Source organism: Triturus cristatus, chromosome 4_1 (genome assembly GCF_964204655.1).
Source record: "Triturus cristatus chromosome 4_1, aTriCri1.1, whole genome shotgun sequence".
Classification (NCBI taxonomy): domain Eukaryota; kingdom Metazoa; phylum Chordata; class Amphibia; order Caudata; family Salamandridae; genus Triturus; species Triturus cristatus.
In genome coordinates, this window is record NC_140585.1 from 801,987,928 (window position 1) to 802,010,049 (window position 22,122).

General features: G+C 43.8%; 1 protein-coding gene across 1 annotated transcript in view; it reads left to right on the forward strand.

The window, feature by feature from the left end:
• The window catches only part of SRGAP1 (SLIT-ROBO Rho GTPase activating protein 1), a 497,889-nt gene that overhangs the window by 415,459 nt on the left and 60,308 nt on the right, over positions 1-22,122 (forward strand). The window contains exon 15 of the mRNA XM_085653404.1: positions 446-580. Within this exon, the coding sequence (XP_085509530.1) occupies positions 446-580 (135 nt within the window). The remainder of the gene's footprint in view (positions 1-445; positions 581-22,122) is intronic.

A 22,122-nucleotide genomic window follows, 5' to 3' on the forward strand; every position in this document is an offset into this window, starting at 1 on the left:
ACTCCGCTCAAAAAATTTGAAAAAGGCTAAAAAAATAAAACCACATTGGTAATTTACAATAATGTTTTCATATGAAATATTAATATGAATATTCACCAACATCTTCTGTCAGAAAAAATGCTATTATTTTGCCACAAATACCTAAGCAATTTCTCTTTGCCTGTGCTGTTTGTCTTTCCCTTTTATAGGAGGCCCCAGGAGTCAGTGCTAAATGGAGTCATTCACCATAATGTGCCCCAATAAGCATTTGTGGTTTGTGGTCAAATGCCCTCTAGATGCTTGTCCCACCCTGCACGGGTGCTACAGTGTAATTTGTAGACCACAGCTGCTGCATGTTTGTCTATTTTCGGATTAAATGACACAGTCCATCATCTGAGCCATTCTTTCTATTTTTTCATGAGCGTAGCGAATCCCACAGAGTGAAAATAAACAATTTTTCTTTCAGGTGAGGATCCCTTGACAGACGACCAAAATAACCATGACATAAATTCGGTGGCTGGGGTGCTGAAGCTGTACTTCCGAGGCCTGGAAAACCCGCTCTTTCCCAAGGAAAGGTTTAACGAATTATTATCGTGCATCAGTAAGTATTCGCTTGTTTGCTTCCTCCTCTGAACTCCCCCAGATCTGTTTTTTTTTTTTTTTTTTTTTTTTTACACAACTGGTTTCCTGAACTATGAAGAGTAACTGCTTGCACTGTTGTGCGTTGACTGGCCTCACATCTGTAATAGTCCATGCGCAGCGTTAGTCATCGGTGCAGCTGTGGCCGCGCCCTTCCATCAAAGGGGCTGAGCACAGCTCTTTGTGCTGGGCTCAGCAGGGCAGCATTCCAGCTGCTGGGTGCAGGGGGAAGGCTGTTCAAGCCATATTGTTGTCTGTATTTTTTTCTGTAGTTAGCAAATCCAGGCAGGCCTCACTCATGACGATGCTATTGAAGTTTACTCCACACGTAGCCACTTGTATTTAAAGGTTTTTGTTGTAGTTTTGTAGTAAATGGAACAGCATGTTTTCCTAGGCGTTTATCTAATTTATCCAGGGCTTACAGTTACATTGCAGCTGGCTAGGGGTTTGGTTTGTTTATGTTGTGGATTGTGTTGTATTAACCCCTTCCCCGCTCATGACGGAACCGCTCCGTCATGAGCCACGGTTGCCGTGTGCTCATGACGGAGTGGTTCCGTCATGCCACGACCGTTGGCGGCCGCTCCGCCCACGCGGCGCTGTTTCCCCGCCTGTGCGGGGGGACAACGCAACTGGGCGGAGTCATGACGGAACCGCTCCGTCATGAGCACAGCTCAACCGTGGCTCATGACGGAGTGGCTCCGTCATGAGCACAGCGCCACCGCGCTGCCCCCCCGCACCCCCCAGCACTGCGGCGGAATTCCCGCCGCAGCGAAAGGGTTAAAGCTTTAAAATCCTGTTTGGGGAGCTGATAGCTGTCATTTTGTGGGAAATGAGGAGTGCGGACGATGGAGCATGATGGCATTTGAGTAGGTAATGATAGGTTATGACATCAGACTCCTTGCACAGCCTAAGTTGCAGGGAGCTCCTAGTCTGAATGTCTTTAAGTGTCCATGGGTGTGTGCAGGTTGGGTTGATAGTTCCAGATCTGTCAGCTCTTGTTCCCCCTCTCAAGAGAAGCAGGATAAAGCCTCTAGGAAAATGTACCCTAGGTTATTTGATGCTGTAGACCATAGCCCTTTCTGTTGAACTTTGACAATATTGCTCAAGGGTATCAGAGGAAGTTCTTGTATGGGCCATCGTATATGGGCAACCATGGGGATCACGAGGCCACCCTTCCAGAGATAATTCCAGTCAAAGTGCAGCTTCAGCAGCAAGGTTCTCCCCAAACCGGTAGGTTCACAAACAGAACGCCGTCATCATGTGACGTTCACATACACCATACTGTATGGGTTGTATACACCACTAGCTCACATAGATGTTATTACTAGGTCAGTACACAGTACTATGTGACCTACACCTATCATCGAACAGACTTTTTCTTACAAGACTTTGACCATAAACACAAAATCACCCAAAAAACAAATGATGTTCACAAGTTAACGGCGAGCTCTGCTTGTGATCCAGCTGATTGTCCTTAAGAAATCCAGACATTTCAGAGGACAATATGCATTGGTTGGCCACAAATCCTAAATCTTGAGTATACCGAAGGACCCATTTAAATGATTACGAACTGAGAAGAAAACGTTTTAAAGTAAGTGCGGCCCATTGTTCGATTAGATTTGCATACAGTGTTCTGAGAATGCTGCAAGAGCGAAACAATGTCTGTTTTCTCATTCTCCATGAGAGTGCATTGAGCTAGACATGCTCTAAACCAGAAAAGCCGCTTCACGATATCTGTGTCACAGCCGTCATACGCTGAGCGGCTCGCCGCTCCCTGATGCTGAACTCGCTGTAGAAGATAATTTACTTTCCTGCTGTCACCACCCTTTGCCTCTATCAGGAGCCTCGGAGTGCAGTTCAATAACACCATGAGTCTGTAATCATGTATCACTACCGCAGGTGCCAGGTAACCCCATTAATGGGTCTTTCTCAGTACTCATTCTCCCTAAATTGAAAGTTAGTCAAATTTGCCAAAATACCACTATCTAACTTCTCCTGACATGTACCCATGTCTCACCACTGACCTCAAGCAGGGTGGCTGTCAATCAACCAGACCCCAGTATATAAACTGCACATTTTATTGTTGAAGCTGGCCGCCTACTCAGTTTACCTTTCACCGCTCGTTCCACAGTTTGTAGAATCATGTTCACTACTATCGGCCAAGACATAAAGTGCTAAAGCCCTGAAACCACCTTGAGCTTCAGCGATTTCAGATTCCTTGGCTTGCTTGGACCTTTTCTATGGATTGCCATTCCAAGCCGACTCTGGGCAACCACTTCCGTATCTCAGTTCAAGCAGAGTCACGTCTCGCCCTGAGACTGCTTCAACCCAAAGTCCCTCACCACCGTCCCTCTAAACTAATGCTCTTCAAACTATTTAATGCCACTCCCATCATGTAAATAAAATCACCCCTGCCTCGGATTTGCAAACATATTTTCTCACAATTATTCTGTAAAATAGGCAGCCTTGAGCATACGTAACAAGGCAAACGGGCAGTTATATCGAATGATTCCCTTTAAAAATGCAGTTGGATACGTGAGTGACAGCATTCCATTGGCAGCCACTAAAAGAATAAATGTATCCACAGTGAGAGCTCTTCTCAGGCACAGGAGCAGGAACTTTGAGGGGTCATATGAGGCCTGTCCCCAATTGACAGCTACTCCCAGCCAGGAAATGAACAACAGAAGATCTTACAGATGGCCCATTACAGAGTGGCTCCCTACCACTCTGCTCTCTTTCAGAACAGTGCTGGTTTCTTTTTCCCCAGGAGCATAATAAGTGATCCTCTTGGCCAGATCCTGTCACCCTCCCTCCCTCCTCCTCCCCCGGATTAAAGCTCCCCCAGGTGGGCCGCTCCACAATTCGTAGACTTATGCTCTGAGCAAAATCTCCCCACCTTTTAATTCCAGGATAAACCTCATAGTTCACATCTACGTTGGATAGTATGTAAATTCTTTGCTATAAAAATATCCTCTACAGACTTATGGCCCCGTCTCCGTCTAAATCATTGTCACACTTCTACAATGGATTACCACTTTTTTCTTTGTAAACCGTCCATCTGATTCTGACCTTACCGCTGCTTTTCTGGTATAGAAAGCACTTCTGTTGAATAGCAACTTCAACAAACAAAGCAATAAATGCACTCCCTCAAAAGAATAAAAAGACTGACTTTGTCATTGCTTTGCAACTTTGATGCTCGCAGAGTTCTTAAGTTTTTTGGGTCCATGTGTGAGTAGCTTATCCGGTGCCACTGCTTAATTTGAGCCGGTCTTTGCTGGTGGTGTCCACAGCCCTCATTTTTGGGAAACGCCTCTTATTTTGCTATGCAGATATTGACTGCAAGCAAGAGAAGTAAAAACACACAAACGTGAAGGAATAGATGAAGAGAAAAGTGGAAACCCCGGCACAAAGGGAATAAGCGGGGACTAGCTGAGTGAGATAAAGAGGCAGCAGTGCCTGGCAGTAGATTAGAGGCCTGGGGTGAATTCGAGACTACGCAGCCTTGGTAATCCGCTCTGTGATTTTTAATAACGCCACCAAATGACCTTTGGGCACCTTTACTCATTCTTTTATAAATGGTGAATTGCTAAGGGATGAATTTCTTGCACATTCTGTAACGCAGACTACATGAGGTATTCACGGGTGGAACTCGAGGCGGCAACTTTATCGAGACCTTGTAGATCTCAGCAACTCCAATTCTGAATTCATTTGGTTGTCCTGTTTTACTAGACTACTCCTTTCTCTGGTACACAAGAGCCTCGGTTAAGTATTTGGGATTTTGCCAGCAGCGAGTCCTGCTTCTCTGTAGGTTTTTGAGTTCTATTTAAACAGAACAATATTTCGCATGTTCCTCGCTGACAGTGCTCACACCATCGGGTCTTGTCATCCCTTAGTCCCCAGAAGGGTACCGGGTGTCTAGCTTTTACGGAGGCTCTTGGTTGAAAGGCAGGTACCATCACGCTTTCAAAGCTATGAAGTTTGACATAGCAACCCCGTTTCAGGCTGAAAAGAGATTAACTTGATTCCTTATTTAGTAGCGGTTTATCTTTTGATCAAAACACTGTCCACCGAGAAATTCAGATTTTTCAACTGCGACATCGCTCTAGCAAACATGGAAGTGACGTTTCTCAGTTGCAATTTAATGTATTTTCCAGAGCTGGTACTATTTGACTTCTCAAGTTAAAAGAGCTATTCAGAGCAGGAAGTGCATTGCCATAAAAGGCAGAAAGTGGTGTCAACGCCAAATGAAAGATCTGGAAAAAGAAGAGCAGTCCCTGTGTAATTAAAAAAAAAAAAGCAAGGCTTCCACAAACGCTTCCCAAAGCATCGTTCTCTCTTCCTCAGACCCTACGATAGACGCCCATAGAGCCAGAAAGTTTTCAAGATGAAAACGTTTGTATTTGTGTACAAAGCCAAGTAAATAATGCAGTGCTTCCGTTAGTGGCTTGAGAAAAGAAAGGTCATTGCCAAGGTCAAACCCCATATCCAGTCAGTAAAGTTGTTTGTGATGGCGAGAATTGCATGCTCTACAGAGGTGCCACAATGCTCATACAGCCCTACCTGCAAAAAGTCGCTCACCTGTGCCCAAACAATACAATACCTCGACGGATTGTCCCTAAAATGCTCGGCCACCCCTGTCAGCGGAAGTTTATCAGTGATTTATTAAGGGTTGGTTCCATTTTTGGACTCTAAATAGCCCTTTTTTACAGACTCGGAGGTATAAATACCCAATTACAGTAAGATTTTTTCTTGAACTGTTTTTATTTACTTTTTTTGCCTAAATTGAAAAGGTCCACCATTTTAGCAAGGTTACCCTGGCTTTATTGTTATATGTTATTTTATGTTTCAAACATATTTGACTCAAATCAACACTTTCAAAGGCATGCATTAGAGGCAGTGTGCTTTTTCAACACCCCTCTTTCTCTTTAAGGAGACAGAGTGATCCTTCATGGCTGCAAGGAGAAGAACTAGTATTCTTTTGTAAACATTTAACTCACATAGGGGACCCTGGAGCCTCAATTCCCTGTTACGACATCCAGGAGGTTAGACAAGCAGTATGCCCGTGCATCATTGTGGTTTCTTGTAGCTTTTGATTTTCCGGTCCATGCCTAGATTTAGCATTTACACATTTCAACACTTTTAAAACCCCCAAGCGAGCTCGGTGCTCTGAGCAACCGCTAAAAACGGAATCCCCGCTTTTCAACCCTTTCGTTTTTGCTGTAGTTCACAAGCTCTTTTAACATGTTTAATCTGAAGTGCAGATAGACGTAAAACGAGATTTTGTAAAATAAATCAGCTGGGATTACAATTTTAAAAGTAGGGCATTGTTAATGTCTACAGTTGCAGAATGAGCCACAATTCTTTTTTCTTGAACTGCAATTATTTTCAGTGCACTTGTAAATAAAGTCCTCAATATGCATTTTCAAGTTTCCAAGAGAAGTTTAATATGGAGAGATTTAGAGTGAGCGGGATGGTTTTAGAAAATGTCGAGTGCAGTTGTAGGAGTGAAAAGGAGTTGCACAGAGTCAGGGGGTATTTTCTATTGCATAGGGTGCTGGACCCTAATGTCCTGTCCTCTGGGTCTAGCCTTGAGGGTTTGGGATTCTACACAGCTTCTCTTTCCACCGCACAGGATTAGGTGCACCCAGTGCCGTTGGGAGTCTGTGGGAGGAGACGGTGGAACAAGACACTGCCATGACTTTTCTTAAGAGACTTGTCCGAAGCTCTTCAGTGGGTCTCTCTAAAAGTGGGGCAGATTAATCCATCTGTATGGGATCATCCCGACACACGTCATGTTGATTGTTAGCAAATGTGTCTCTGTGGTACAAATGTACCCTTATAGGTTGGGAGAAAAATGTGAGTAGGGAGACATTCTTTGGTGGGGGTGAGAGGGGGGTTGTCTTATTCTTTTGCCAAATTAAAAATGATAATTTCTCCACATCCTTTTCCATTTGTTTTGTTTATGACACATAGGAGCTGTTTGACCCCATTTACAGAAAGGGGGCTTACTTAAAACATCCTTACGTTTAAGCCAAGTGGGTTTTCCTGATGGGCCTATGAGGGTCCACCTCTCTGGATCTGAGCCAGGCTCTAAACCGAGAAATATAACTTATTTGAACTATGCTCTGGCGAGAACGCTGGGTTTCGATCACCAGGATAGCAGTCTCCCGTCTATCGCATGGACGAAAGAAGAGGGTAAAAGAAAATTGGCAGAAAAGAGACCGCTAAGGTGCAGAGATTCAACAGCAAAAGCAGTGCCGAAAGACTGAGAGGTAGAAAATCTATGCTGAACCTAACACATGTGAAGGAAACCTCTTGGAATAATTGAATTCAAAGGAGTTTCCGTACCCGAAACTGACGTGTAATGGCGTATCTCAGGTACAGAGAGCCATTTATGACTCAGTTGAGATAAGGAAAATTCAGGGTGGGGGAATAGTGAATCAGAAAAGTTGATTCCCACCCACATTTACGTTGTTCTCCTTATTGCATGGATAGCTGTCTACAGGCCCAAGCTGCACAAGTTCCGCCGCATTTGCAGGTTGAGTCCGTGAAATGTTACAGGAATACAGAGAGAGACGAGATAAGGTACAAGGGTTTAACAAATGATTAATACACATAAAATCTAGTCCAATGTGGGCAGGGGTGACCGGCTAACGGGCACGATGGGCAAGCTCAGAAATCTGCATTCGGTTGGTGACATAGTTTGGTTCCAATAGGGCTTTCTGCAGTCCCCTGGAAGTACCATAGAAAGTGTATTTTACTCACAACTAGAAAAATAAATCTGGAACTCAACCTGGAAGGCAGGATCCTGTTCTAAGGAGTCCCCGTGAGCCACAGTAGATTTGCCTCTAGGAGCCATGCACCAGGGGGGATGAGTATGATCCATGGACTTGCTTGTTTTCTTCTTTGAATATAAATCCCTATCACCATTACAGTAAGGTCTTTATTTTTCTTGTCAGAGACACAATTTCTACTACCATAAATTTGTAATTGGTACTCAAAGTAATATCAGTAGGTGTCGTGGAACTCAGAGTGCAGGAGTTGCATATGACTATATATCAGAGAAACATCCGGTGGAGCGAGCCTGTACCCATTGGGGTTCAGTGCTTATTCATATCCTGTCACTGTATCCAGAACATAAGGGTATTTAGAGCAGGTGCCAGGCCTTATGCTAACTAACAATTATATCAAAGAGGGTCCGATGACAAAAGCTTAGTGGCTCCATGGAGTGCGCCTTGTGATGGTGTGAGAATATCCATCAGCCTCATTCTCTTTTCAGTCTGAGGTGAGAAGTGTCCATCTGGCTCTGCTTTTTCTGAGGTGCCGAAGTCCTAATCATAGTGCAAACCTTATAGGTCACAGAAACCTGTTTCCTCCTTTCCTTCTAGGAACATTCGAATGCCGGGGGCTTCCTCTGTTCTCCCTTTTCCAAGGTAATAATAGATGCACCTGAGTTACTCTTGGACGGCTAGTATGCTACCCAGGCAGGGCCTGTCCTCAAACTTAAGCATCCATTGACTTAGGCTATCTTTTTCATTCTTTTATGGTTTTCCACGCAGCAAGATGGTCTTCAGCAGCTGACACGAGCAAATAAAGAGTAGTGCACTTCCGTCCCTTCCGCGCAGTGGTGGACAGGCCATGTGAATGGGCCAAGGCTTGTGGTGTTTCACAATAATCAACACTTTGGCTTCTAGGGCGCCGTGTAGTTCTACCTCGGCCTTCTACTACTGCCAGTTTCTTGCAGGTAAAGGCTTCTCTTGACATCATCCTGCTAGTGATCCTTATAGTGAAAGTGAAGAATGGCTGGGCAGATGGTCTCAGCAGGTAGATTGAACACCTTATTGGACATGAAATTACAGTTTGTATATGTAATGAATACTCCCAGAACTCGTGTGTTCTTATTTTTGGAATGAGGGAGACAAATATTTCAAATGGTTCACTGAAATACGTGCCCTATATATCCTCAAGGGCACAGGGTTCTGCAGACCTGCCTCCCTAGCCGGGTCTGATTGCTTAGTGGACTAATGCATCCACTGCAGGGCCTGTGGTCGACCTCGTGGTCACAGGTTCTAATCCCGGCGGGTCCACTCAGCCTTTCATCCATCTGAGGTCGATAAAATGAGTACCATTGAGTTGGGTAACAATAAACATCTGTTATTCAGCACCTTGAGACCCACGGGTGATAAGTGCGCTTTACAAATACACATGTTATGTTATGTAAGTTTATGTTATATTGGTGATCCTATGTATACCTAATTTACCGGTCTTGACAACACTGTTTCCTTTTCCCGTAGAAGAGGGATAAATAGATACATATATAACCGCTATAGCAATACATGACTGACAGAGCACAGAAGAAGCATACCTATCCCCCTAAAAGAGGTAGGCAGGAGAATCGCTGCGCGTATATCTCCTTACGGAGATATACGCGTAAGGAGATGCTGCGCTTGAAACCTCGTTACAAGAGATGTTCACACATCTCTGAACCTGACGAGTTTCTTTGCCCCTTACCATGTGAGTGTCAGTATACATGTTCACTGGGTAAATCTGCCTCCTTCCCCTGCCGTCCCTCCTGTATTCCCCCTGCCGCTGGTGGTACTAGGACAGTGGGAGTAGATGGCATATTGATCAATAGTCGTTCGCTGGTCAAGAATAAAATAATGTTCAGAGAGATGGTTTTAGATAGAAAACCGGCATTAGTATTCATTACTGAAACTTGGGCTAAAGATTCATCGGGCCCTGACCTGATTGACGCAGTCCCGGAAGGATACTGCCTGGCCAGATTAGACAGACAGGGACGAATGGGAGGGGGGATAGCCATTCTCTATCAGGATCACTTGCAATGTCACATTGTGCCTGCACCGGATCTCCTGGATGGTGTACAGGCTTTCTTCTTTGGGATAAAGGAAGGGCGTCGCCCCCTTTTCAATGGAATATTATTGTACCGACCTCCCGGCCCCAGGGCCAACTTCTTGGGCAATCTTCTGCACTATCTGGAGCCTTACTTTGGCCGAGACAACTTCTCCATTCTTGGGGACTTTAACTACCACTTAGAAAGGTATGATTTAACAGATACCTCCTGTCTTATTGATGCTCTGGCGTCTTGTGGACTCACGCAGCGAGTCCGCGGGGCTACCCATCATGCAGGCCATACTCTAGATGGTATTTTCTCCAACGACCCCCGTCTGATTGTTAAGGACCCGGTACACTTGTCTTGGTCTGATCATCTTGCGGTTCCGTTCCTGTTGGAATGCCCCCAGAATGAGGGTAGTAAAACAGGGAAACACACCCTGGGGACTAGCAGAAACTTTAGAAACATCAGACCTGATTCCTTTACTCCCTGGGCCGGCAGTCTCTCCACAGTGGACCTGGATAATGTTCAGACTGCGGTAGGGCATTTTGGCCGGGTTATTACTGAGGCCCTGGACGAACTGGCCCCATTACAGACTCGTCGTCAAGCTAGGAAGAGACCCTCTGCCCCATGGTACTCAGATTCCCTTAGACTTCTTAGACAAGAAGTCAGGAGGATGGAGAGGCTCTGGCATGCTAGCTGGGATTTTAAGAATAAGGAAGCCCATAGGATCTTAGTTAGGAAATATAAGGCTGAGATAATGGAGGCCAAACAAAACTATTATGTGGCCATAACTACCTCCCTCTCTTCGCCTAAGGAGCTTTTCAGAGTCGTTGACTCTTTGGTCAACCTTCAAACATCTGACCCAGTTATTCCCTCGCAAGATCTGTGTGATAAAATTGCTTCCTTTTTCCATACTAAAATACAAGACATCCATCTAGCGCTTGAGGTACAAAAGGCTACGATCAGCAGGCCCTCCGAATTGGCTGAGGAGGACAACACCACTTCTGGTGTCTCCCCTCTGAGTACTTTTGACTCCTTTCCCCCGCTGGCCCTACAAGATCTGGAGATCCTGCTTGATAAAACCAACTCCGGCTCCCCATTAGACATCTGCCCTTTGAAGATCATTAAGCAGTGTAGGGAATCTCTCTTACCACCTCTACTCGTAATTATGAACCGATGTATACGAGAGGGCATCTTCCCCATGGAGTGGAAGAATGCAGTAGTCAAACCACTGCTGAAGAAAGCTTCCCTCGACCCGGAGGTTCTAAAAAACTTCCGTCCAATCTCCCTGCTTCCAGCCCCTGCGAAGATGCTTGAGGCACATCTTAACAAGCATCTCGCTGCCTTTGTGGAAGGCTCGGGCTGTTTAGACTTCTCCCAGCATGGATTCAGGAGGGAACACAGCACTGAGTCGGCCCTCACCATCGTGCTTGATAAAATCCGTACGCGAGTGGATGGGGGCCAGACCACCCTCCTGGTCCTTTTGGATCTAACCGCGGCCTTTGACACCCTCTCCCCCTCAATACTTATACATCGCCTGAGGGAGGTGGGGGTTAAGGACGCAGCTTTGGATCTCATGACCTCCTTCCTAAATGGCAGGGAACAAAGAGTCAAGCTGGGAGAGTTCCTATCTCCATCCCGACCAGTGCTGTGTGGGGTCCCGCAGGGGTCGGCCCTTAGTCCGACCCTATTTAACATCTATGTGACCCCACTGGCCAGGTTAATCAGATCTTTCGGGATGGAGGCAATCTCCTACGCAGATGATACCCAGATCCTCGTCTCTCTCTCCCACTCAGACGTACCAACTGCTTCCAATTTTAGATCCTGTATGGAAGCAGTTGGTCAGTGGATGGTCCAAAATTCGCTTAAGCTGAATGGGGAGAAGACTGAGGTGATGGTGTTTGGAGGGAGTCAGGATATTTGGTCAGCCAGCTGGTGGCCTGATTCGTTAGGACTATGCCCTTCCCCCACGATATCTGCCAGAAATCTGGGGGTGATGATAGATCCTGTCCTTAGTATGGGTGGACAGGTCAGTAAAACCATCTCCTCTTGTTGGGGCCTAATTTATACCTTACGTAAAATTAGGAAGTACCTCTCCCTTCAGTCCAGAAAGCAAGTAGTGGTCGCCCTTATCGGCTCCCGACTGGACTACTGCAATGCGCTGTATGCAGGGATGAATAGAGGCCTGCTGCAGCGCTTGCAGGTAGTCCAGAATGCTGCTGCCAGATTTGTCCTGGATGTTCCTAGATGCTCCTCGGCCACTTTGGCGAGGAGAACACTGCATTGGCTACCGGTTGAATACCGGATACGGTTTAAAGTCCTGTGTATGACTTACAGAGCCATTGCAAGGAATAATGATATGGGAGTTGCTTCTATCATCTCTCACTACACTCCCGGAAGGGACTTGCGGTCCTCCAGGAAATTGCTTCTGAAAATCCCCCGGATAAGAAAAGCTAAATGGGGCGGTAGGGCTTTCTCTACCCTGGCTCCTAAATGGTGGAATGATCTATCTCTGGATCTCAGATCATTACCCTCCATTCAGAGATTTCGAGGTGCCCTTAAAACCTGCCTCTTCCTGCAAGCCTATGCGTAAGGTGATATACTGATACTTCACTTTGATAGGCGCCTTGATACCTGCGGGTTATTGTCTGCGCAATATAAATCTTCGTCAAATCAAATCAAATCAAATCAAATCAAATCAATCGCTAATCTCAAGTGTTCATCACAACAACCATATCACCATAGTCCTGTTTTCTATTTATTTGTTTCCTATCGAAAATTTGTCCAACTCCAAGATGGCATGCCTGCCCCAAAACTCTGCTGTCTAATTAGTTAACAACAATCACACCATCACCGAATGCACGTGAATATATTGTTCCTGAAATGTCCGAAATTCCTTATTAGGAAATACTTTACCAGTCCTTCTCCAGATGTGCAGCAACAATCAGGAGTTCCCTTTCAATGAAACTCTTCTGAGCCCAAACTTCGTTCATCTCAAGAAAAAAAGTTGAGACACACCTGTTGAGGAAAATACCTAAGCAAGGCTGAAAACCAAATACGGTACAGCTATTACCCATGTTGCAAAAACCTGCATAAGGCTTCAAAAATTCAAAGTTTAAATGTGTCAGGCATGCTACCAGGTTCATTAGGCCGAACCAACATCACAGCACAGCTGGCTGGTTGCAAAAGACATATTGTGGGCTTACCAAGAACATAGAGGGACTTGGAACCCGCCCATTGCTTACCATTGGTTTACTTTCCTGTCACTCTCAATTGCCTGCTTCTTAATTATGTCGCAGATTTTCAGTCTTGTGTTTTCCCCGCCCATGGAGCATAGCCTCTTTTCCATATCTTTTCATTGGATGGCTTCTATGCTTCCACCGCTTGCTTTTCAAGCAACACTTTTTTCTTTTTGGTTAAGCACTCCACGAGACTACACGTGCTTTCCAACTGTCTTCCTTATGTAATTCTCTTCTCCTGCACTCCATGTTGCTCACGCTTGTGCTTCTCCCCACTGCTCCGCCATGTTGCGCTGGCTCACAAGTCTCCTCTATTGCTTTCCAGTTTGTGTGCATCTACCCCACTGACTTGCTATCTTGCACATTGTTTCTTCTCTCCGGTTTTACCCTCTATGTTGCTTCCACCTCACTCTCTTCCTGTTGCTTCCCCACCTGTGTCCTCCTTCTCTGTCTGCTTCTTCTTCCATCCCCCTGCATTGCTCCTCTCCATGTACGCCCTTTACGTTGCTCCCCCCACGCATAAACAAAATCCCACATTTTTGGGGGGACTTGCCCATATTGTTCGGAAAAAAAAAAAAAAAGAAACGCTATAAGCTTTTTTGCAGGCAAGCACGTTGTGATGCACACACCTTCCAAATGGCAGGCATGTCATAGGCTTTCTTTTTCTTATTTAGCTATGCTGTACATCATCGGGGATGCTGTACAGAAGGACTAAAATCTATTTAAAAAGCTAATAATTTACAAAGGCCAGACCTATTGGCTTTACCAGTGCTTGTTTGCAAGTAATATCCCACAAAACTACACAAGCCTCCCGCCAACGTGTTGGTAGTAAGGTTCTCAAATGCCCTCATTTTAGATTGGACTGCTGTGGTGGTAGGAGGCTCATACATCCTGCAAATGGCCATGCATGAAATGGACACAGCGGCTCAGTTTAGCTATCCTTACCCGCTCTTTTTTTTCTGTGTCCTGCTTTCAGGATCGCACCTCTCTGGTATTGAAGGGAGCACAAAGTTTAATATTTAATGACAACAGATTTTTCTGTTGTGTTGAGCCTGACAGATGAACTTGGCGTGCGTAGGATGCAAGCCCCAAGTGCCACCTCGTTGTATTTAACAGCAAAGCTCCTGGCATGTGTTAGTACAATGCCCCACGGCTCCACAGGGACCCTCGCTGTCTGTTAAAGTTTCCACATCTTTAGACAGATCACTTCACTAAAACTGGGTTTGCCTTTGGTTTATTGTTGTATGTGGAATGAATGGGCTGACATTCTCATTTATTATGTACTCGTCACTTTGGGTTTATGTTTTTCTTTGCCCATGGCAGCTGTTTTGAGTTTTCCAGTTTTCTTTTTATAACTCCGACTCTTTGGGAGAAGTACCACCATTTCTTTCATAAATTAAGGTCGACTGGATGACCCCGGTCACAAGGTGAACTAGTTCTGCTGTCATTTAACAACACAAATGCTTTGTGGGGTTCTCAGTTTGGGGATCCATTTCAGTTGATGCAGATTGAAAAACCAGATTGCATTGTTATGTACAATGAACACCTAGGACTAGAAATCTTGTGGTTCTGGGGAAATTTTAAGTTGGGTATTTTAGATGCATGTGCTTAAAAAGCAGACTGCTGTTCACGCACCAACTCTGTATATGATTTTCCCGGACTTTGCTCTTGTATTGAAGACACAATTTCTCCTATTCAATCAATATTTTGCATATGTCGTTCTGTGAATCATGCATGTTTTGCTTTACATATTCATTTGTTTTACTGAGGCATATCACGTTGTCATAAGGTCACTTCAGAATTCATCCTACTCTGGGACTGGATTGTATTTTGTTTGAAAAACTTTATTTCGGCTCGAGGCCATAAAAGCACACAAGTAAACAATGATAAAATATTAATAATCAAAATTCAATAAATACATACATATTATAAAAAACAAATACACCAAAACATTTTATTAATATTTTTTGTTTTATGTAACATAGACATGTTGGTGATGTTGCGGAGCTCCTCGCAATCCATCTGCCTTGCCAATTAATGTATGTTCTTTGTTGGATAGTGGCCCAACCTTTCGCCTTGTGACACTTTGAGACACTTCCTGATCTGTGGTGCTTCACTCTTCGATTATTTATATATATTTTTAAGCAATATTATCCAAGGGTGTGGATTAGGGCTCTCGTCATCTTCTCAGCCCTCTGACTACTATGATCATGAACTATCTGGGAGTGCCTCCCTCCCCCGCCTCTCACCTCCAACCCCTCTCCCCCCCTCCCCCCCGATAATATTTCTATTGTAAATTGGACCCTTAAAATTTGAGGTGAAATTGGCAAAATTGTTTGTGCATGGCTAGTTTTTCATGGTACCATTTTGGTGGAAGGTTACAACATGCATTCCGGGTGGATTGTTTTTGGCAAAAAGGCGTCATTATTTTAGTCCTATTGAAATGCATTGTACTGAATGCTCTGCTTGTAAACAGGTGATAACTACATTTAGCCGCACTATAGATAATTGTTTGGTGGCACCATTCTAATTTTAGGAATTGTGGTGAGTTGTAAGGTGGTTTCACCAAGTAAAAATGCTGATCCTCAAATGATTTTTTCAAGGAAATTATGGTTAGTGCTCCAGAAGCGAAAATTAGGCTATATTTGCTACAGGTTTCTCAAATATTTCCCACATCTATGTGAGAAAAGTTTTTGTTATTTTTTTATTACATTTTCCAGCATAAAGTTACAGTTAGTCATTGCTGATGCAACATATTACGTTATCATGAGAGAGTATCCAATGCATGCATTCAGATCGCAGTGACTGGCTAACTGGTTTATTTACATTGTATTATTATTGGAAATTACAAAACTAACATCCCCAACTTCTTACTCTTGCACTAAGTTCACTGTACTTCTTTTGATCACATCTTGGCAGCATACAGTACGCTGTATTGTCTATGCTTTTCTATTGAGTTTCACAGCCATGGCTTTAGGTGGCATTCGCACTGTTGGATAGTAACATATTGTATGTGGAATCGGTGTTTCAAAAAGGGCCCAAGCCTAAGAAGAACATAAATCATTTGCAATTTGCAAAGTTTCAGTCTGTATTTATAAGAGGGCCTACAAGGCCCTCCATCCCATTCCCCCAGTCTGTTAGGTAGGCTCTCAAAGGCCGCCATATTGCCATATGACTTTAGGCCTGGAGGTAACTGATTGCAGAATTGCATGTATCTCACTTCTATCATTGTATGACATATCTCTGATCAGTGTGTCAGGAATCGGGCCCTTGCATCAAAAAATGGCCTCTGCGCGTCAGCTGCCGCTGGTCCATGGCAAACGCCTTACGGGTTGAGGTATTCATTTTGCAAAGCCCAGTAGGGCTATTATAGGAGACATCTCTACCTGGTGGCAAATCGTTTGTTGCCAGTATATCTCAGCTCGTCATATACCCTAAGACACAGCCAGGCCAGGTGTAGAAGGCTCACCTGGGCAGTTTTACATCTGAGAGAGTTGTGACTTAGTGAAGGGTCTATTTTGTGTTGTCTAGCCAATGTATGAAGTACATTAATTTGTGTCTGTAATTTAGAGTGATCAGTTTGGTTTGTGTGAAACAATGTATCCACATTTCCTTGTTTATTTATTTCTATACCAAGAGCCGTTTCCCAGGTGAGTCTGACCTGGTCAGTCTTCTCTTCTCTAATGTCTCTCCGCAGAGAGTATAGTTTGGTCCCCCATCGTTTGGAATCAGCGGAGCCTATTAATTGAGATTTGGACTTAAGCTTGCCTGGCTCCTAGGGAAAGTCTATAGTCATGTTACTCAGTTTATTGCATGGTTGAACAATTGTAAATATAGCTAGTGGGGCGGTTGTCCAATCAGATTTATATTAGTTGAATGTAAAACACTTATATACATCTCTTATTCGGGCGAGTCTTGCCCTATGCAAGGATTCCATCACAACCTACTTATAAGTCAAGGGGAGGAAGAGTTTCTGGATCAGGGGAATCAGCGCTGAGTAATAGGTCTAGCCCGCTTCATTTTACATGCTCTTCTACGGCAGCAAGTGGTTGCCACAGTACGTGTCTTAGTGTGCGGACCACAAGGCAGTAAGGCATGCAATGAATACACATTTGTTTGCTCCCTCTCAGGTATAAGGTATGGGAGAACAAGCTAATCCGCAGTTTTTTGCCCACCTTATTAATCTGACAAGCTGTGACCTTAGGAAGTGAAAGCAATGTTTATTTAATCAAATAAGTTTGTTCGAAAACAGGTTTAGAAATTTGAGATATTATCATTTTGATTAGTGCCACTCCGGGTGCCAAAGAGAGCTTCAACGTAATCCAGGTATTTAAGTTGCAAGTTGTTTGCTCCCTTGCTGAGCTGTAATTTAGCTTAATGATGGTTTCATTGCCTCTATGCAGTGTATCCTCTGAATGCGTAGCAGTGTTACAGCATCACTTTATCGGGAAGTCCAGACTAGGTTTATGATTATTCTCCGTCAGGGGAAAGATCTCAGATTCATCACAATTAATGGAGACTCCTGAGTATCCATCAAACCAGATGATATCATGAATAATTGAGGCCAGATTGTCATCCAGGTATCGGAAAAACTGTTAGATGTCATCTGCATGAATAGTTATTGAAATACATCCCAGTATAATAAACCTCTTTCAATTGGTTTCTCTCTCAACCGCCAAGCCAGTGGCTCTGTTGCCAGAATGAATAGCATACGCGGGGGGCAGATGGGGGGGCCTGACTGGTACATTTGCCAGTCTGAATGGAGTCTGAGGTTTGTCCGGCTCTTGCAATGGGGTTATAGTGTAATAACGTCTAATAGCTGCAACATGTATGACCCGATTTCTAGCCTACCGAAGACAATTAGCAAAAAAAGAACTTGATAAGGTGTCAAAGGCCTTTTATAACAAAAAGACTTCAGTCACCTCTAACTCTGGGTTTAATTGGTGCATGATGGCAGCCTGGTGGGTGTGAACCTACCCAGAGCAAACCCTGATTGGTCCAAGACGGATCAAGCCCTTCATCAGGGGTGCTTGCTGACCTGCATGCATTTTGATCAGGATTTTATTTTCTATATTTGATAGAAACATTGGGTGAGAGGATTGACATTTCACTGAGTCTTTGCCTGGTTTTGGAAGAATTGTAATTATGGTCTCACTGAGTGTCTGCAGGAGTTCCCCATCCCGGAGGTCCTCGTTATATAATTGAGGAGATTAGGAGATAGAAGCTTCTTATATCCTTTATCAAATGCATCCCAGACCATCTGTCCCTGGTGAGTAAACCATCTGACATGCTGAGTTAAATATGTACTTCTTTGAGCTCCGAATTCTCATGAATAACTAGAATGCTAATAATTTATATTCATGACCGTGAACCACTCATGAACTCAAGTCATGTTCCTGGAATAGGTGATGTTGAATTTGAAACCTTCCCTATGAAGAATGCTGAAGCAAATGAGCCTCCACAACTTAATGAAAATATTAAACCATCATATATTAGACATTTATGTATTTATATAATGTGAAAGAGGAGGGATCAAGTGTTATAATGTTACACAATGGAAAATCAAATGTATACCATACTGGTGATCAATAATCATGCAGTATAGATTTGCTTCCAATGTACCTAAGCAAAAGTTCTATAACAGCACCCCAGCGTAGCACACACTCATGAATAGAGAAAACACGGTGAGGGTGAGGAATGCAAACCAGTTATGGACCTCAGGCCAGGAGGCAGTATGTCTCTGTGTATTGCATCTTGGTGGTTAACAAATATGAGGAATGCAGTTCATATCCTTTCATAACCGTACATTTTGCCGCATCCAGTTGTGGTAAGGCACTTCATTGCAGAGAGAATCCATGCGTTGTTACACCAGATACATAGGGTTGGGTTTTCCGGGCGCTTCCATTGTTTGTGCAATTGTCAATCTGGCAGCGAGAAGCAGTTGGGATACAAGTTAGCCGATCAGTGAGTTGAGGGTGTAGAGGCCTCCATCGTCAGCTGCACCTAGCAGTAAAGTCAGAGGATCCATATTCAGAGTGATTTCAGTGATTTCATGTATTCGAGTCTACTCTTCTTCCCCAAAATGACAGATGTCTGGTCAAACCCACTACATCTGCAAATAGGATTCCAGTTCATAGCAGTCTCTCCAGCATCCATGAATGTGAGATAAATAGTCTGGAGCAGGATACTAGTGTAAAACCACCTTATAGATGCTTTCCTTAAATTATGTACAAATAGATGACTTAGCATGTCTATGCCAGATTGTGGCCCATTGGGCTTGTATATGTCGATATCTAGGCCTGTCCTGCATTTTGAAATATAATGTGTGGCATGTAATTCCAGGGGTGGTTCCAGTGCGTTTTAGATTTTTGTTATTGCTTTCCTCTGTTCCCCACTTGCAAGTAAGTCTTCGACAGATGTAGTTTCTCTGGTGTGCCCTGCCGTATGGTGGGTTGGCGTACCCAGTGGAAGAGCAGGGTGATTCTAAAGATATCTTTCCTATTGAGGTGAAGGCCTGTGGACATAAAGGTCTTTCAGTGTCAGGTTGGGGCTGTCTCTCTACTGCTTAAATAGTCTGTCAGGCATGCCTGGTAAGAATTCTGAATTTCCCACCATAGGGGAATGGGGAGAGGGGTATGGGATGATGCATTTTAAAGAGCTTAAATACGTAATGAGAGTGATTACTACTTAAGTGCAGCCTCCCCTTCCCACATCTGTTTCCTCCGACTATCCATCTCCTCTATAACATAATACCTCCTTAATTTTAAAATAGTGATATGTTTATATCGTTTTTTCTTCTTATTTATTCCATATAAATACACAGGAGTAGATTTTTTTCAGAGGCACTGGAAGCTATTTGCAGACAGATCTCATATTTAAAATTTGTAGATTGGTTCTCCTGTGGGCAGTGAGACCCTCTAAATTAGGAACTATTTGAACATTTCATTTTTAGGTCGAAGCCTACCAGAGAATTCAGAAAACATGGGGACATTCAGAAAACTTCCTGGGGAATGCATTCTGCCCATTGCTCACCTTTGACTTTGTGGTTTGTAATCACATGTCCTTGCTTTCTATTTGATGGCCCTATTTTTTTAGGCTGTCCAGCACGAGTCTGTCCCTTCCCTTGACCAATCCTTGTTTACTATATCCTTTCGAGATCACTTTCTGAAAACAGGCCTTTTAATCTTGTTCTCATCTTGTCACATTTGCTGTGTATTTAAGCACAGTCGTCAAATGTCAGGCTCCGTCTTCCAAGGGAGCATAGTGTTTACCTGTGTTTCTGTGACACTCTCCATAGAGCTCGCTCATGCCCTTCCCATGCTCCAGTTTACTAGGCTGTAACATAACCTTTAAAACAGCCCTGCAGGGAGGAGGTACACGTACATTCTGTGGTGGTGCTAAAGAAATATTCATTAAGAGATTTCTCAAACTCTACTCCACTCTGTTACACTCTACTCCACTGTATGCCACTCTACAACACTACTCCAATCTATGATGCTCTACGCAACTCCATGCCACTTCACTCTACTCTGTCCTATAACAAACTAATCCACTCTACGTCACTCCACTCTGTTCTACTCCACTCTACTTTGTGTCATTCCACTCGCCTCCACTATTCCACTCTATGCCACTCCTCTCTACGACAATCTATTCTGCTCTACAATACTCTTCTCTATGCAACACCCTCTATGCCTCTCCACTCTGCTCTACGCCACTCCACAACAGTCTATGCCACTCTACTCCACTCTTTGCCCTTCCACTCGCGATTTGTCAAGAAGTCCTGTTGAGCAGAAAATATCCCACATAAGAAGTACCTCTGGCTTACATAAAATACTGCTCCCTTTCTTGAATCTCTGGCTCTGTATTGAAGTCCTAATTTTATCATTGATGGACATTCTGACACTTGCTCTCCAAGCCAATGCCATTGCTGGGCCCTTATACTGTTGGCTCAGAAATGAGGAAAACACTTGACTTTTTTGGACTCCAAGTCCTCCCGTACAGCTTATAGAAGAACTGGTCTAACTTGGTGAGAAACTGCTTCAATAGACGCCAATCATCTTGTTTGACCAGGGCACTCTGGAGTGGCTAATCTGACGCAAGCCGTGCTATGTTTATATACACTAATTAACATAAAATACATGGACCCCTTATCTCAGTGTGGCCACAAACTCTAAATTCATCTCAGTGATAACAAGGAGGATGAAACGCATCTGCTGGACCACTCCCCATCGTAGATGTGGGATGTGGTCGTGCATTTCGGCCAGATTGATCCTTTTAGAGTGAAGTCTAGTAGTTGGTTCACTTTTGTAATTTCACAGACACGCTAAAACGTAAGCACAGAACCACAAAAACAATAGCCTCAATGGTTTAGATGTTTGGCTCAAGCATTCCCATGCCATTGAGTATTCGATATGTAAATGCCACTATGCATTGTGATCCTGTGCACGGTGGGCTCTGCTGCAGATATTTGTCTCACGTTGTTTGGATTCTTCTTCCCTGAGGCACGTTCCATTTGTAATACAAGAAGGAGTGCCACTATGCACAGTTTTAATTAAATTCTACCTGTTTGATACTATATCTGTCCACCCTCATCTTATAAATTACCATTAGCACGCGCACTATGCAAGTGTGTCGATAGGGGTGCACTTTGAGTCACCCAGAGATGCTACTGAGACCATTCATGGATACATCGTTACCTTCTTCGTAGAGATGGTAACTATGTACATTTTAAATGAGTCCAGCCTATACTGAAGCATTTTATCACACATCTGATGCCTGCCTGGTTTAACATTCGCGACAGTGCCTTCAGCTGTCCATGATGACATGTTGTGATTAGTGGTACATACATCTAAATTACAATTAAGTCTTCTCCTTTTAACCAAATTATACGCACCGCAAGCATCTGTCAATAAGAAGTTGGAATCCTGGCAAGGGCTTAGCTAGCCTTTTGTCTTTTCTAGCCTGGATAAAATTAATAGAATAACAGAAGCAATCTTTTCATTGAGTTTGCGGTACCTGCTTTATAATTGTTATTATGAATAATAATACTATGTTATTTACATTACTTATTTATTACATGACCCAATGGCATTGCTTTGTTCTCCATTCTCTTCACTATTACAGTAAATGCTTCTAAAATGCTTTCCATAGCAGCAGCTATCTGCTACGTAAAGCAGACAGTCCATAAGCAGTTAGCAGTTTAGATACATCACACAATTACCCCACTTGATTTTGCTTGCCCTGGTAGTTCTCGGGCGCTGCCATCACTCTTTCTTACCTACAGCTTTCTGTGATGCGCCTCAAGGAACTGAATCCAGACATGTGCTTGATCCATTTATTTATCAGATTACTAATAAAAGCCATAAAATGAGATATAACCGAGCGTGAAATGCCTCTCAACATGGAGCTGAT